At 44.9% G+C, this 15,658-nt stretch overlaps 3 protein-coding genes across 7 annotated transcripts; 1 reads left to right on the forward strand and 2 right to left on the reverse strand.

Moving 5' to 3' along the window:
* Positions 1-257: 257 nt before the first annotated feature.
* LOC117138293 (splicing factor YJU2) lies at positions 258-1,529 on the reverse strand. Its single transcript, XM_033300272.1, has 3 exons — positions 1,421-1,529; positions 798-1,366; positions 258-737 (listed from the first exon to the last, which is right to left on the reverse strand). Exons 1-3 carry the CDS (start codon positions 1,442-1,444, stop codon positions 329-331), a joined length of 1,002 nt encoding a protein of 333 aa, XP_033156163.1. The 5' UTR covers positions 1,445-1,529; the 3' UTR covers positions 258-328.
* Positions 1,530-1,728: 199 nt separating this feature from the next.
* Positions 1,729-8,869, reverse strand: LOC117137586 (phosphatidylinositol phosphatase PTPRQ). 3 transcript variants are annotated; one of them, XM_033299093.1, is made up of 18 exons: positions 8,743-8,869; positions 7,144-7,294; positions 6,886-7,021; positions 6,712-6,824; positions 6,136-6,648; positions 5,918-6,070; positions 5,567-5,854; positions 5,191-5,501; positions 4,960-5,128; positions 4,779-4,901; positions 4,407-4,724; positions 4,002-4,343; positions 3,318-3,921; positions 3,059-3,258; positions 2,915-2,985; positions 2,720-2,854; positions 2,288-2,662; positions 1,908-2,225 (listed from the first exon to the last, which is right to left on the reverse strand). In XM_033299093.1, the coding sequence occupies exons 2-18, from the start codon at positions 7,271-7,273 to the stop codon at positions 1,908-1,910; spliced, it is 4,299 nt and encodes a 1,432-aa protein (XP_033154984.1). In that variant the 5' UTR covers positions 7,274-7,294; positions 8,743-8,869. The 3 variants fall into 3 exon arrangements, with proteins under 3 accessions (XP_033154985.1, XP_033154984.1, XP_033154983.1); XM_033299092.1 differs by having other exon boundaries at positions 7,144-7,297; XM_033299094.1 differs by lacking the exon at positions 8,743-8,869 and having other exon boundaries at positions 1,729-2,225; positions 7,144-7,273.
* A 540-nt stretch (positions 8,870-9,409) lies between these two features.
* On the forward strand, positions 9,410-15,364 carry LOC117136118 (lissencephaly-1 homolog). 3 transcript variants are annotated; one of them, XM_033296814.1, is made up of 8 exons: positions 9,410-9,529; positions 12,545-12,652; positions 12,720-13,020; positions 13,091-13,247; positions 13,310-13,487; positions 13,554-13,689; positions 13,757-14,108; positions 14,178-15,364. In XM_033296814.1, exons 2-8 carry the CDS (start codon positions 12,615-12,617, stop codon positions 14,249-14,251), a joined length of 1,236 nt encoding a protein of 411 aa, XP_033152705.1. In that variant the 5' UTR covers positions 9,410-9,529; positions 12,545-12,614; the 3' UTR covers positions 14,252-15,364. The 3 variants fall into 3 exon arrangements, with proteins under 3 accessions (XP_033152705.1, XP_033152708.1, XP_033152707.1); XM_033296817.1 differs by having other exon boundaries at positions 9,437-9,454; XM_033296816.1 differs by lacking the exon at positions 9,410-9,529 and adding an exon at positions 9,565-9,665.
* The last annotated feature ends 294 nt before the right edge of the window (positions 15,365-15,658 follow it).

The raw sequence follows: 15,658 nt of genomic DNA on the forward strand, positions 1-15,658 counted from the left end.
ATACTTTGCAGTTACCTTTTGCTTTGATTAATTTTCTGTTTGAATTTGAAATTAGTTTTGATTAATTTTCTGTTTGAATTTGAAATTAGTTTGCCTTATGATTGGCCTTGACAAAATTTGAAAGAATACAAAATGAAACAAAGTCAAAATATTTAATAAAATTATGCATTATTCCAATACGTTTTCGGAATTTTCAGTTAATGGGTATTTGGTGGAATGCTGCGCATATTTCAAGTTCAGTTAAATAAAACCATCGATTGCTTTTATTATTTGGACTTCCTTTAATCTGTCTGAGAGTTCTAAGATGTGTCATCAGGTAAATGCTTGGTCAGTTGGAATCCTCTGAGCTGTCACTGTAGGCAGCCAAAAGGGAAAGTCCAGCTGGAGCGGCAGCTGGCTGATTTGTAGCTTTAGTTTCCGGTGGTGCAGATACAACTGAGGGCTTGGTTGCGGCTGGTTTGGATTCAACTTGCGTCGTTCCAGTGGCCACCGTGGGCTTTGCTACTGCGGTTGCCTTGGGTTTAACCAGCACCAATGGTGTCTTCCTTTTAACCAGGGACTGCGCTGCGGTTACTTTGCTGGACGATGTGGCGGAAACACTAAGCGCGCTGGGCTTGGCCTGTTTGGCTGGTGGTGGAGCTTGCAGTGTGTCCAATGGGTCATCCTTGATCTCCTCAATGATTTCCTCAGCGACAACACGGGAGCTTCCTTCTGGTTTGTTCTTAAAGTTTACGGACCTAAGGAAATGTCATGCGTTAAATACATCGACTAAATAGAATATCTAGCAAAGAACCCACTTGATGAAATCCTCATCTTCGCGCTCCTCCCGCTCCTGGCGCTCTCTCTCCGTTTCCGTTGTGTTGTACTGCTGCAGCAGTGTGTTGTAGTCCACTGTCTGCTGGCGCCGGTTAAGATCACGCAACTCCTCCAGGCTCTCGATCGTTTCGATCTCGTTGCGCGACTGTTGGGTGCGGTTCTCGAGCAGTTTCATCGGATTGTTGGCCTCCTCATCGCGCAATTCCTGCTCCTCGCGACGTGCCTGCTCCTCGGCCAACTTGAGGGCCATGAAATTCCTGGTGGCCCCCGCCTCAATCTCGTAATCCGTGTTCTGCGGATCTGTCTTGAAGGAGATCTCCTGCAGGCAGCGCGTGCACTTGATGTAGAACCGATAGATCCTGATGCCCAGGTAGGTTTCGTTCTCCACGTCCTCCTTGCGAGCGTTGAACTTCTTGCCCTTGTATATGTATTCCCCACATGTTTTGCAGCGCATATTAAATGGAGCCATCAATCGCACCGTGTACTGCCGGTTTTTGGCCAGTTTCATGCGCGGAATCTTCGACGGATCGAAGTCCGGGGGATAGTATTTCTGCAGAGGAGTCGGTCAGTTGGCGATCTACTAGCTTAAGATGTATTTACTTACGTTTAAGACCTTTCGCTCGGACATTTTGAAGACTACGATTTATTTCTTACTAAAATAAATAAAATTTATTTATCTGCCTAACAGTGCTGTAAAATGTGTGCAGTAAACAGTGCTGTAAGGAGAACTCCGACGTTGTGAAAATATAGTCGTCTCGCTCTTTCGCTTTTCTAGTTGCGCTTACCGCCTAATTTGAATTCAATAAAAACTCTTATAAACTGTTATACACGACATCTTTTTGTAAATTCTTTACTCATTGCCCATTTTAATAAATAAATTCAATAAGTTCAATAAATTATCGTTTTCTGCTATACATGCGCTTCTTTATAAATAACATTTATGTACAAAAACAGTTTTTCAAATGCAATTACCAAATTGATATCCACGTTTCCTGCTTAATATACACATTAGACACATATTTCTTTGGCTATTATTGCTGCTGCGTTGTCAACACATCGTTAATACAAAAGTTACAATAACACAGCTCATCTCACATATTGCTGCTCGTAGTTTGACCATCGTTTTCGCCCGGTGGACTATTCCTCCGCTGTCCGGAGAACCGAGCAGGCAGCTGCAGGATGGGCACACCGTTCTCCGCATCGATCATCGGTGCGGATGAGACATACTCACTGCCGACATCCACGTCCGGAAAGCTCACCTTTTTGGGAGCGGGAATGGCGGGCTCGGTCACGGACTTGGGACGCCCCTCCATTTTCAAGGCAGCTCTGGGAATCTTGTGCTTGACCAGCTCATAAGTGCAGGCGTAGAGGAACGTGTACTGCTGCTGCGTTTGCACCATTTTCATGCGCTGAAAGTTGGAGAAGTAATAAGATATATCAACTATGTATAACCACTGCAAAAGAAACCCACCTGGAATCGCAGTTTTTTGACCGTTTCGAAAATGTTGATTTTCGACTCGCTCTTCAATCGCTGCATGATCAGATCCAGACCAATAAAGGTGCCCGTCCTGCCCACTCCCGCACTGCAATGGACGACGATGGGCGAGTAACTGGGTCGCTTCTCCGCCTTCACCTTCTTCACGAACATAATCAAATGCATGGGATCCTCGGGCACGCCGTGATCGGGCCACTTTTTGAAATAGTAGTGGATCACCTTCTCCTTCAGTCCGTACTTGTCGTGCACAACAGTCAACTCAGTTCGATCGTACAGCTCCAGAACCTCCTTGGACTTGATAGTCACAGTCAATCCACGCACATTATACGGATAGTACTCGTGACACTTGATCTGTTGAAGATGAAGGTTTATCTTCCATTTCGAGGACCTAATCATGTGCATTCTTACCGTATTGCCCTCGCGAAACTGGGTAACTTGAACAATAACCCGCACGTTGTACTGCAGGATCATGCGCCAAAAGTCCATCACACTCTCTGGTTTTGGTCCCTGGGTGGCTATGTACTCCTTCTTACGCGTGTGACCCTGTGAAGTAGGCTCACTTAAGATGATCTTCCTTAAGGATTAGCTATAACAACAACTTACATCTATGAAGGAGGCATTGATATAGTCCGATCCCTCCGCATCGATGTCCAGAATCACGCGATTCTTGTCATCTATTAAATAGGAAGAAAGTGGTTTCCCATAATGAGATTTACTATTTGTTGAAGTTACTTTTAAGTTAGTTACATGGGTATATGTCCGCATAGCGATTCTTGTGGCAACCCAATTCGGAGGCGGAATAGCTGAGCTCCAAGGCCACAACGGTGATCTCCTTGAACTCCCTGGCCAGTTTCTCCGGCTTGGCAACCTCGGTATAAAAGATGGCAAAGTTCTTGGCAATGACATTGCCGAATGGGTCCTCGATACCCTGACCAGAATCACGTTTCCTGCAACAAAGGAAGTCCAGCCGTTTTTTTTCTGGAGAAGATTGCCATCGTTGACTTACCAGGCCAATCGCTTGCGCACCCAGAGAACCGTCAAACCAAGTACGAAGGCCAGCAGCAGGCAGCTGCAAACGCTCACCAGGATCAGGGTCACCTTGATGGCCGCCTTGGTCCTGAAGTTCAGTACGGCGGCATCGCTATAACCAGACGCGGTGAACAGTCTCACCACAACGTTGTAGTCCGTGTCGGGTAGCAGAGGTCCATTGCAGTACGTTTTCTTGATCTCCGAGCACTTGTCCACTCCGATGGTAAAAACAATTTCCTCATCGGATGTCAGCTCTCCATCCCTTCGCTGACGTTGCACGGGTTCGGGATGCCAGCGCTCCTCGGTGGTTTGGTACTCCAGACTGCAGTCGCCTGTGCCATCTGCGCCGGCCTCTTGGTAGGATAGAACCTTTGGCCAATCGCTGCTGACATCGTACTTGAGATGTGGGACTCCAGCACAGTTCTTTTGCGAGACCATCAGTGCCACCCACTTGATGTCGCCGGATTCGGATGTCATGATGTCGGCTGGAAGGCGGACAATGGCCGTTTTCGTTGGATTAGACGTCTCCTCGACATTGGCACGCATTTGCTTGATTAGCTCTTCACTCGGAATGGTGGGCACTGAAAGAGAAGATACATGGATCACGGGAATCAATGGATTACATATCCTTTATGCTGGTGCCCCAAATTCCGATACTTACGTCCCGGTGGAGACTGCCAGCTACCCGGTACGCTGCTGCTCAACTGTTCCACGTTGCGATTCTTCACGGACACCTCAACCGTATAGTCGAACTGCGGCTGCATTTCCGTTTCCGTGTAGGACATCCGTCCCTGCTTATTACCCGTGTCCAGTTCCACCTGCCGCTCAAATGAGACTGGAGCGAAGTTCTTTCGTGTGCCATTGAAGGCCAGCTGGAAATACTCTATATCGCCATTGGACTTGCAGGGCACCTTCCACGTGATAGTCACGTTCGCTCCGTACACGGCGTTGTTGTTCACCGGACCCTGGGACAGTACGGTCAACTGGGTCACGATGTCGGATACTACAAGGTTCGATATATTGACATTACTATATGGACTTGCAACTACTCTTCATCTTAACTCACCTGCCGGCAAAGTGATTCCAATTACGGGTGCTGTATAGATGCCCATTCCGAAGTCATTCTGTGCCGCAACCTGCATCATGTACCGCACCGCTGGAGCCAGACCCGTGAAGTTCACACTGGGATCGCCCTTGGTCTCCGACTTGGTGTCCTGCTCCACTTCGGCGCATTCAGCAGGCACAAAGTAGCTGGCCTCGTGGCGCATCAGGAATGCCTGGTAGTACTTGATGGGTCCGTTTGTGTAGGTGGGCGGTTGCCAGTTGAACAGCAGGCTGCTGACCGTGCTCTTCTCCAGCATCACATTCTCCGGCTGCTCGGGAACTGCAAATGGAATTCAACTTACATATGGACTTCGTATATATATGTAGGTCTTACAGTAGGTTGTCGTGTGCACATCAGCAACGACAGCTGCTTCGGAAGGTCCTGCCACGTTGTAGAGTATTACTCTGCAGACGTAGGTGGCGTAGGGCGAAAGTGGACTGAGACTGGCATTAAAACCTGGGGATGGAAGAAGATTAGCATAGCTAAATGGATACCGAATGGAGTCAGTACCCACCTTGTTTGCTATGTCCCTCCACATAACGCTCCGCGTACGGATTTCGCACCTGGGTGGTGGCATTGCAGGTGAAGAGCGCAAAGATCGTTGGACAGGAGTTGTTGTAGTCCGCATTGAAGGCGGTTAAATCGATGAATTCGGAGCCAGCTTTCGTCTTTTCCAACTTGACCTTTAACCAAATGCTTGCAGTCAGTAAAAAATGGACAAATAGGTACAAATAATCCCTAGTACCTTAGTGTAATCGACTATAGCTGCTTTGGTCTCCACCCCGACCTGTCTAAGCTGGCCATCGAGGCTCTCCTTGGTGTATGGGATTATCTGGATGATGTACACCTGACAGGCCAGCAGATTCTTGTCGAAAACCACCGACGTGTTCTGGGTGGTAACACTTAGTGCTTCAACCTCAATCAGCTTATCGTCCTCCATCCAGCCGGACAAACGGTAGCCATCGATGCAGAGATCTGCGTACTCGGGCGTCTTCCAGCTCACCTCCATGGAGTAGGCTTCTGGCTCCACGACGGGATCTTGAATCACAGAGGGCTCTACAAGAAGATAATGACAGTAGATAGATAGTAGATGTTGGATGAGTTGGAGCGCTTGTACTCACGATCCTCGCCCACGGTGCTCTGCTCCTGGTACTTGGTGCCAGCGCTTCCATTTAGCTGATTGGGCACAATCTCCACCAAGTATATCCCACACGGATCAAGGTCGTCGAAGATAGCGAACGTCTCCTCTGTGATCAGATTCATAGTTTTGTTTTCCGGTCGTTGGATGGGTCCGGTCAGCGTTACATTGTAATTCGCCACACATTTGGGATGATTTCGGGGAGAGGACCAAGTCCAATGCAACTGGGTGGGATAGGCGATGGGACTGGGTTCATTGACGGCACTGACCACTAAACATTTGAAGCATGGGATTTATGGGTTACTTGGACAGGTGGTTATCTAGTTGTACCCACACTTTTCCGCCGAAGTAAAGGTCTGAGAAGCCTTGGCCGTGCTGTTCTCGTTGATGAAAACCTGAAAGGTGTACGGCTCACATCCTTGGAGATCGGTCAGGAGGTACTCCCTCAGCTTGCCATCGGAGGAGACATCGGTCCACTCGCACTCAACTGTTGGGAAGAATAAAACGCATATGTGATTCAAAAGAGGTTATAAGGGGAACCCCAGAGTCTACCTCCATCACTGGGCGGATCTGGTGTGGTCTCCATTGGCGTGGTGGTAACGTAGTCAATGTCGTTCGTGGTTTCCGTACTGGGCTCTTCCGTGGTGGTATCCTGGTTTTGATCCGTTCCGCAATCGTTGCGTTGCCACTTGAAGACATAGTTGCTGATGCAGTTCTTCTCGGAGGGATCACCCCACGTGATCATCGTGATGCCACTGGCTAGATTCGTTACGTTCATGACGAGGTCGCCGGGCTCGGCGTACTGCGTGTCCACATCGGTGGCATCCGTGTCCACCACGACGCTAGCATTGTTCCGCGTGTCCAGGGTGATCGTGTGCGTCAGGCAGGCGCTCAAACTCGCGAAAGTCTGAGCACTTTTGTCGTTCAGCAGCTGAAAGGATTTAGTGTAGTCCGGCGCCTTTGCCGTGATGCCAAAGGACTCCACACAGGCGCGGTCGGTCGTCTGCCAGGTCACCCTGATGGTGTTCGCTGTGGCCACCACTGAGGTCACTGTGGTCTTGGGCTCTGCGGTTAAAGATGATATGGCTTACATCCATAGTTAGCATTTCCATATTTATATTAACTCACGCTTATATTCAGTGTAGGCATAGATAGTTTGGTCACTAGGCGGTGGTTTGCCGGAGACATTCGATCGGAATGAAACCACCGACGTGTAGAAGGTGCAAGGATTAAGCTTTTCGCTGGAAATCATAGGCATAATGTTAGTTCGGGATATCAATGAATCCAAAAGATTCTACGAACCACACGTGCGCTCCGTTGGCCTCGGTTTCCGATCCGGATCCATTGCGACAGGTCACCTTATCGATGGAGTACTCCGCCTCGTTGGAGATGCTAAAGCCGAGTGTGTAGACCGTAGAAACCACAGTCACCTCCACCTCTGGAATGTTGGTTTTATAGCTTATTATAGACTAATCAAAAATGGATGCACTTGGGATTTGAAAAGTATCTTGTACCAGTATCTTATATGTTTATTTTTAAAAGCTAAATAGTACTACTTACTCTCCGCCAGTTCCTGGCTCTCACTCACTGCCACCAGGAAACCATCGGTTTGTCCTTGGACCCCAGCGATCCACAGGACAAGGATCAGTGCGTGAATCCCGAACGATTGCTTCCAATTTGTGGCTTCCATCTTAGGACCTCATTGCTTCTGCTGCTGTTTGTGAGTGAGTAATGCTTTATTAATTATTAATAACAAATGGTTATCGGCGGGGAGCTAATGCAACCGGTTCCTGCGCGGGATTTTCCGCGAAGCATTAACCTCGCCCAATTGCAAAGCACTTGGCTCACATTCATTTGTTCATTTGTTTATAAACACAAAGCACAACAAATAAGAGTTCACTGGACGTGGTGATTGGTCATAAACAATTAGTGGCCGCCGAACTTTTGCAAATCTCGCGATGTGGGAAACGATTCTGGATCTCCGAGTTGCTGACCAGCGCAACAAAAATTAAATACAATACATAAACTCCCAGCGAGCGATTTATGATAATTTCACAAATACCACACGTAATTGGAAAATGTAAACAATAAACGAAATGGTCGAGATACCAAAAAAAAAAGGGGGTTATCTCAATGTCGTGGCTTGCACCCAAATCCATGAAGTGGAGTATTGGGTCTTTGAAGGCAGCGGAAATTCAATGGAATGGAGAAGCGATGTCATGTCGCAATATTGCCTCCTTTTTTTCATTTTTTGGATCCCTAGAATCTTATCAAGCCACTTCACAGGCTGGAGAAGTGGCCAGCAGATATAGATACAGATAGTAATCTGGCTTGTTGGACAACCCAATAATAATCGAACAAAATTAACGACAGATTCGCTGAAAATCGCCGACGATCCTCGAATTCGAATGCAATTAGTCGCCGCTCCATTTGCAATCCCATCACGCAGTCGCAAATGGAATGGGTATAGCAATAGATATAGATATATAGACTATGCCATATTGTCGATTCGCTGAGTGCGTCATCGAAGAGCTCGCTAATCGAAAGAATTCCGAACCCTGAAATTGGCAGCACTAATTACTAATTTCAACGGAAGCAGGCGAAGAAGACAGCTCTTCTCAAAAGCAAATAAAAAAATGACACTTTCCGATCATTATTAATGGCGCACGGTGTGGTTATCAGAAAGTGTGGCAATGGAACGTTGACAATTTGCCAATGTCTGTGCCCGATTGTTTAAACAAATCGCAGCGCGCCGAGGTTTTCCAAAACACCAAGTAAGCCAATAATAACAATTTAACGGTTACACACGAACAAGCGCAGCCTTTATCATCGGCATATAATCAGAGTCGTCGTTCTGATAACACCCATATGGCTGGCTCATAAATGGCTTTCGATTTCGCCAGTTAAACGCTAATGTGGCCAGGAGGATCGGCTACCGCAGGATTAGCAAGCATTGCTAAACTGAATCATATGCACAAATATCTATATGGCCAAAGAATTGACCGATATACTGCTATAATGTAATGCGTACAAATGGCTGATTAAATCTCGAGCACTGATAACACACAACGACGAGTGCCCAAATTTGGCAAATGATTTACATTATTCGGCAATTTTCCCAATGAGCGGTTGAGATTGTGTACGATACGCTGCACTCACAGGTGACAGAAGGCAGATGGTTGCTAATTTTTGTTGCTGTTTCGCGAATATTTGGGCGGAATACTATGAATAACGAATGTGTGGTGTGTCGCCCGAAAATCAGTAAACTAATAACCGTTTCCGCTGAGCGATTCTCGAACACTGAGCGCCAAAGGGAGCACTCCATAAATCGGTTGTGTTGTTCTGGCGCTGTGTGGAGCGATGATAAGGAACGTTTACTCCCATCGCAAGTGTGTGTGTAAGATAACAACAAAATCGGTTTACAATTAGCAAACTGCAGTGTTGACTATCGAATTGGGAAGTTTTATAAATAAATGGCGGTACTTATATGGCATAAATAATTGGAAATCCATTTTGTTCACTAACGAATAAGCGTTGTGTGTGCGCAAAAAAAAAGCTGACCAAGGTCCATTTCCTTATCAGTATTTTAAATAGCGCGCCAATTTTTTAAGCTGTTCACACTGCACTTGCATGGAAGTAGGGCTTAAGTTATGGCAACTCCTTCGTTACTCAATGCTTACAGTCCTTAAACCTTATATAAGATATAAAAAGTATTTATAAGTAATTATACATCATTTTATTATCATTTTCTACATTCTTAGTTCACATCGATAGCTAATCGCTGTCATCGATAGTCCTGTGATGTTTTTTGAGCTGCATCCACTGCGGTCACACTAATCGAAGCATTTTCGTCCGCTCGTCACTTTTCTGCGTAATTCTTTTCGTATATTTCGATTAAACATAAATAAATAAGCGTAATTATAAATATATGAAATACTAAATTGTTGTAAGTAACGTCCGCTGCCTAATAAGAACAAACGCCGAGTCGTCGCGTTGTAAATAGAACACCCAAGCAAAATGGATTTTTCGCAACCAACCTGTGTAATGGGCAACTGGGAAAAATGAAGAAAAAAACGTCATATGTACGTCATATATACTGGCAATGGCAGAGTGTTAGTGCGTGCATAATGTACCGAGCTTGTCGGTTGCAGTCGGAAAATATAATATACTATATGTGCGATTGGATATTTGTCCTTTTTCCCCATTATGCATATTGCCTTTGGGACATTTCTTTCTCTTGGCCCCCTCTCTCTATCCAAGATGGCCGTCGTAACAGTATTTTCGTTCAAACTGTTGTTGTTATTGTGTTTGTTATTGAAAAGAGAATGAAAAACAAGCGAAAGAGTTATGCCAATTATGCACACAAAAGTAGTGTGTTGAACAAAAAGGCGATCAGTAAATAAGTGGAGAAACGAACTATGATTACATTTTATTTACAACCACCAGAAAGCGATGACACATCGCGTGCGTTGGTGTGCGTGCGCGAGTGTGTGTGTGTGCGAGTGACGATGTCTGTGGATTTTCGCGCATGTGTTGGAGTCCTCCCCCTCGCCAAAAGTAGAATTGATCGATTTTTAGCCAAGTCGAGTCCCCGAACTGGCCGATTCCTTGCATATATGTACTTCCCGTTCCCCCATAGGCCAACAACACCTATTACTGGGCAAACCAGTTCTGCCAATGCACAAGAAATCTCGTTTTATTTTCTTCGTTGTGCTTGTGTTGTTTTTGTTTTTTTTTTACAGTTTTCCGTTTTGGGTTTTTTTGCTGCGGCATTCTTTTAGGTATTCAAGACCCGTTGCGATTTCCCAGAATGTGTGGAAAGCGCTCCTGACACTGCAAATTGTTTCTATTATCTAGTGATGAGCTTTTTGCACGTTCCCAGCAGTGGGTTAAAGAAAGGCAAAGCAAAAAGTCTCGGCACTTAACGGTTACTCCCTGCATTCGATGCCCGTCGTGGGGTTAAAGCTGGAGTTCAAAGCTTTTTTGGCTATTGTTTTCCTTTTCCCTCTCTCTTTTTGCACTTGAAATTGCAGTTGCATTTGCTCGCCGGCGCGTGTGTGAGTGTGTGCTAATCAATGAAACACGCAAATAAACAAGCAAAGGCAAGTGCAAGGTCTGTTTGCCAGAGCGGGAGAGAGAGAATAAGCAAGCGAATCCAAACGAAAGGGGGAGTGAGAGGAAGAGAAAGGATCCTTAAAATGCAAGACCTTACTGTGTGTGCGTTGTGCAGCCCTGGTCTATTCCCCTTGCCAACTATCTCGCTCTCACGCCCACCCGAAACCATTTAAAATTCAAATATTAAATTAACTTGAGCAAGTGCAACAATGAGAATCGCATATTTTTTTCACTGATTTAGTAACATTTCTGGTGTGGCGTGCGACCCAAACGCCCCCTTCCCATTGTTTTCCTTCCCCCATGTGGCACACACCCACAGCTTTACGGTTACAGTGCGCATGGCTTTGTGTTTCGGAATGCCTGGTTGCCACAACACAAGCAGTGTTGACTTCGTTCGGTGCTCCGGCGGTTTAAGGGACCCCCCACTATCTTAACCCCACTTTGCTGCCCACGCTCCACTTTTCCATTAATACTCATGACGTTCGCAACGCTTTTCATCGATTTTCCTGGGATATATTTAGATGCGCAGTTAGCGAGCAACCAAACATCCACCCACAATATTCAAATGATGAGCGCCAAGTGCTCGAATACAGCTGATAAGCCCTATAGGAGTAGTTCAAGTCGCGTCCAGTCGCATGACTCACGGCTATATTGAGTTCCGAATTGGATTCGACTGCGAACCCGTTTGGTCAGTTTTTGCCTGTCTTTTTTGCCATATTTGCTAGTTCAAAAAAATCGTTAAATATCATTTGGCCAAAAATAATTTGGAAACGTCATATTCTAGACCGTGATGTGTGAGCGTGTCTCTCACAAGTGGGGCCATGAAAGTAGTAATGAATTCGATATATTTAGGTCTTGTTTATGTTTTCATTCATGATCGTATAATAAATAGGCAATAACTATTTAGCAGAAATAAACGAAACTGTTGAAACGTAAGTTGAATTTGGTTTGATGCTATCAATTGCACCTCTGGTGTCCGTGTTTGTTCTGCTTCTTCGCTCGCACGCTCTTTCGCAGCCTTATTTACCTATAAGAAGTTGCTTGAACTACCGTTAAGTCCGGCTAATTGGCTTTGCCTTGTCGTGGATTTTCCTTCGCTTCGTTGGCAACGCGTCAGTTGTCCATCGTTATCAAGTACGCGAGATATGCGTTTGCTATTTGTTTCCGATTGCTGCTGTGTTTTATTGCGTGCTATACCTGTGATTTTACCACCTTGAGTTGATTGAATAGGTTTTGCAGTCCAAATAAACACGGGCACCCGTATGATTTGTGCCCAATTCCATATGAAATCGAACCTTGAACTCACTGATGACGAGTGCAGTTCGATTGCAGGGTTACCAAATGCTGCTGCTTGTTCGCTTTAAGCTTTACCGAAGTTTCGATTATTATTATTTATTTTTTTGCCCACTTATTCGAGGCACGGGCAACACAAAAATGTGTGCCAGAAACCAAAGACGATGATAATGATGATGCTCCGCTTTGGGTTTTGGGAGTAGAGAGGAGAATGAAACAATATAATGACTAGACGAAAGGTGAGCATAGGAAACAGAAATTCTGCTGCCAAAAAATCCAAGAAAATGTGGGTGACTTGCCTGCCCTCCATGAGAACTCAAACGAAACTTGCTGGCATTTTTGGCATTTAAGTTTTGCGAAACCAATTTCCTGTCCCCGGTACAGCAATTCATCATAAGATTATACAGTAGAAGTTCGATAGATGAACCACAAATTATACATAGCTCGGTCTAATGAAATGGATTGCGAGATATGTATATAGGAAATATATCTTGTATCTGACTGTGGGAAGAACTGCTGTGCACATATTGAATGTCTACCTTTTCCATTGCAGAATTGCACGAGTTGAAGGCGGAAAATCGAATCGAACGAGAGAAGCAAAACAAGCCAAATCGGAAAACAGTATGAAAATGGTGTTGTCGCAGCGGCAGCGCGAGGAGCTGTAAGTCCCAGTCGTTTTATATAACCAGTACTCTATAAACTAATCCTTGTAATTGTATCGCCATCAGTAACCAAGCGATTGCCGATTATCTGGGCTCAAATGGCTACGCCGACTCATTGGAGACCTTCCGCAAGGAGGCCGATCTCAGCACAGAAGTGGAAAAGAAGTTTGGCGGGCTGCTGGAGAAGAAGTGGACGTCCGTCATTCGGCTGCAGAAGAAAGTGATGGAATTAGAGGCTAAGCTCACTGAAGCTGAGAAGGAGGTCATCGAGGGCGCGCCCACAAAGAACAAACGGACGCCTGGCGAGTGGATACCTCGGCCGCCAGAGAAGTTCTCCCTAACCGGTCATCGTGCCAGCATAACGAGGGTAAGTTCGCGTCAAGTAGATTAACAAGTTAACAAATTAATAAACAATTACATATATTTTATAATTGCAGGTAATTTTTCACCCCATCTTTGCTCTTATGGTTTCCGCATCCGAAGACGCCACCATTAGGATTTGGGACTTCGAAACTGGCGAGTACGAGCGCAGCCTGAAGGGACACACGGACTCGGTGCAGGATGTGGCATTCGATGCCCAGGGCAAGCTTTTGGGTAAGATCTTGCCATAGTTTAACATATAGAAAACCCATTTCATTTTGCTTTAATTGCAACAGCCTCCTGCAGCGCGGACTTGTCCATCAAATTGTGGGATTTCCAGCAGAGTTATGAGTGTATCAAAACCATGCATGGTCACGATCACAATGTCTCGTCGGTGGCCTTTGTGCCGGCCGGAGATTATGTACTCTCTGCATCACGGGACCGCACTATTAAAATGTGGGAGGTGGCCACAGGGTGAGTTGAAAAAAGGACGTTTCGTTTAAGGGATAACATGACCAGCATGTGATTTCTCATCCTCAGCTACTGTGTGAAAACCTACACAGGCCATCGAGAGTGGGTGCGAATGGTGCGAGTGCACATCGAAGGCAGCATCTTTGCCACATGCTCAAACGATCAGACAATACGTGTTTGGTTGACGAATTCAAAAGACTGCAAGGTGAGCACTGCCATGTGCAGCTTCTGCTGGCAATGAAGAGTCTAACGACGGTTTGATTCTTCTGCAGGTTGAATTACGCGATCATGAGCATACTGTGGAGTGCATTGCCTGGGCGCCGGAAGCCGCAGCCTCTGCGATAAACGAGGCAGCCGGAGCAGACAACAAGAAGGGCCATCACCAGGGCCCGTTCCTGGCCTCCGGCTCTCGCGACAAAACCATTCGCATTTGGGACGTGAGCGTCGGCCTGTGCCTGCTTACCCTGAGTGGCCATGACAACTGGGTGCGTGGCCTGGCATTCCATCCTGGTGGCAAATACTTGGTGTCGGCCAGCGATGACAAGACCATTCGGGTCTGGGACTTGCGCAACAAGCGATGCATGAAGACGCTATACGCGCATCAGCATTTCTGCACCTCCATAGGTGGGTCATTGTGTATGAATTGAGTGTATGAACTATATATTTTAATTGCCATCCGTCGTTTCCTTGCAGATTTTCACAAAGCGCATCCGTACGTAATTAGCGGTAGCGTAGATCAAACAGTTAAGGTCTGGGAATGTCGTTAAATTAAGGAAGACTCGGCAAGGGTTCTGCTTACTTCTCAATTTAAACATAAATAAAGCTAATATATTAAATCACATACCCACACACACACACGAGCAGTCTCGGCCACCTCCGCGGAAGTTTATTTTCCAGACGCTTTCTGTGTCAGCGTGAAATGAACATATTGTATTTTAAAACTGAATGAAACTGGCGAAAACGAATTATTTATTTAATTGTACGACCTTCTAACTAAACTAACTACCTACCTACTATACAAAGTACATAAACATAATGCCCAAAAATACCTACATACGATTATCGTTTAAAGTTAAAGGCGTCCCCTCCATTATAATCCAGCCCTGGCTCGCTAAACAAACAGGCATCCTAACTTGAATTTGTCGTAGAATTCGATGAGAATGGAACGTATTTACAATGGTAAAATGTATTTCATTCGACGGCTAGTACCATGTGTACCATGTGGCGCAGAAATGTTTTTCCATCCACAAATGTACCCGAGCACTCGCACTCACTTGAAAAAAATTCAATGACGTTGATGTGTTTTAGTGTTTGCAATTTATGCATAATAATAGCTAAATTCGCTGAAAAAATATATAAGCAAGAAAGTATTTGAACATCTAAGAAAACTTGTACTCACAAAGAGAAGTTTGTTAATGAGAATTACTTGGAGGAGTGCAACATGCTTTTTATCATAATTGAGGTAGTTTATACGATAACAGTTTGCTTCTTTTAACCGTATTCACTTTACACAATTCCTGTTTTGTGTTCTTTTTCGCGAAAGGATCTTCAACAAAAACAAATACCTTTCAAAATGCTTACAAATTTAAGTTGGCTTTAAGTTCAAAATATAATTTACTTTTACGGTTTACATAGTAGAAAAATGCTGCAAATTTATTTGTAATTGTTTATTTAAGAGCAACGGCAAAAAATATACCTATATATAAATATACTATAAATAATTATTTGTGGAAAACCGAGAAATCATATAGATGTATCTGAGAAAACAAAAACAAAACGCAGAAAAATCCATCAATTAGAAGAAAAGATTTTTCGGATTCAAAGAAATCTAATTATTGAAAACAATAAAAACTTGCTTCTTCAAGAAACCAGAAAAAAAATATGTTTATACCCAGAACTTAAAACGGTGGTTTTCTGTCAAGGGTATAATTAATGTATTGACTTTGTATTGCCTTCGATGTCAAATTTTGAAAGCATTTATTATACTCGAAAATGCAACATTTGATGCACCTTATAAATGTAAGACAGCAAAAAACAAAATGCGCACTAAGCCACAACTCAATGCATAATTCGCAAAACGCTTTCTTCTCAACCAAACTGCTTTAGAAAGATGGCCTCAGATGAAAACCCCTAGATACTGGCGATGTATAGAAATCGCTTAATATATATATTAC

This window comes from Drosophila mauritiana, chromosome 2R (genome assembly GCF_004382145.1).
Source record: "Drosophila mauritiana strain mau12 chromosome 2R, ASM438214v1, whole genome shotgun sequence".
Taxonomy (NCBI): domain Eukaryota; kingdom Metazoa; phylum Arthropoda; class Insecta; order Diptera; family Drosophilidae; genus Drosophila; species Drosophila mauritiana.

Excerpts from the sequence above, each read along its gene's own strand:
- LOC117138293 (XM_033300272.1), bottom strand. The coding sequence starts at position 1,444 with ATGTCCGAGCGAAAGGTCTTAAAC. Across the intron at positions 1,367-1,420 it reads CCGAGCGAAAGGTCTTAAAC|AAATACTATCCCCCGGACTT; the intron begins GTAAGTAAATAC and ends ACTCCTCTGCAG. Across the intron at positions 738-797 it reads GAAGATGAGGATTTCATCAA|GTCCGTAAACTTTAAGAACA; the intron begins GTGGGTTCTTTG and ends ACATTTCCTTAG.
- LOC117137586 (XM_033299094.1), bottom strand. The coding sequence starts at position 7,273 with ATGGAAGCCACAAATTGGAAGCAATCGTTCGGGATTCACGCACTGATC. Across the intron at positions 4,725-4,778 it reads TGTGCACACGACAACCTACT|TTCCCGAGCAGCCGGAGAAT; the intron begins GTAAGACCTACA and ends TTCCATTTGCAG. Across the intron at positions 2,663-2,719 it reads AGTTTCGCGAGGGCAATACG|ATCAAGTGTCACGAGTACTA; the intron begins GTAAGAATGCAC and ends CATCTTCAACAG.
- LOC117136118 (XM_033296814.1), top strand. The coding sequence starts at position 12,615 with ATGAAAATGGTGTTGTCGCAGCGGCAGCGCGAGGAGCT. Across the intron at positions 12,653-12,719 it reads CAGCGGCAGCGCGAGGAGCT|TAACCAAGCGATTGCCGATT; the intron begins GTAAGTCCCAGT and ends TATCGCCATCAG. Across the intron at positions 14,109-14,177 it reads GCATTTCTGCACCTCCATAG|ATTTTCACAAAGCGCATCCG; the intron begins GTGGGTCATTGT and ends GTTTCCTTGCAG.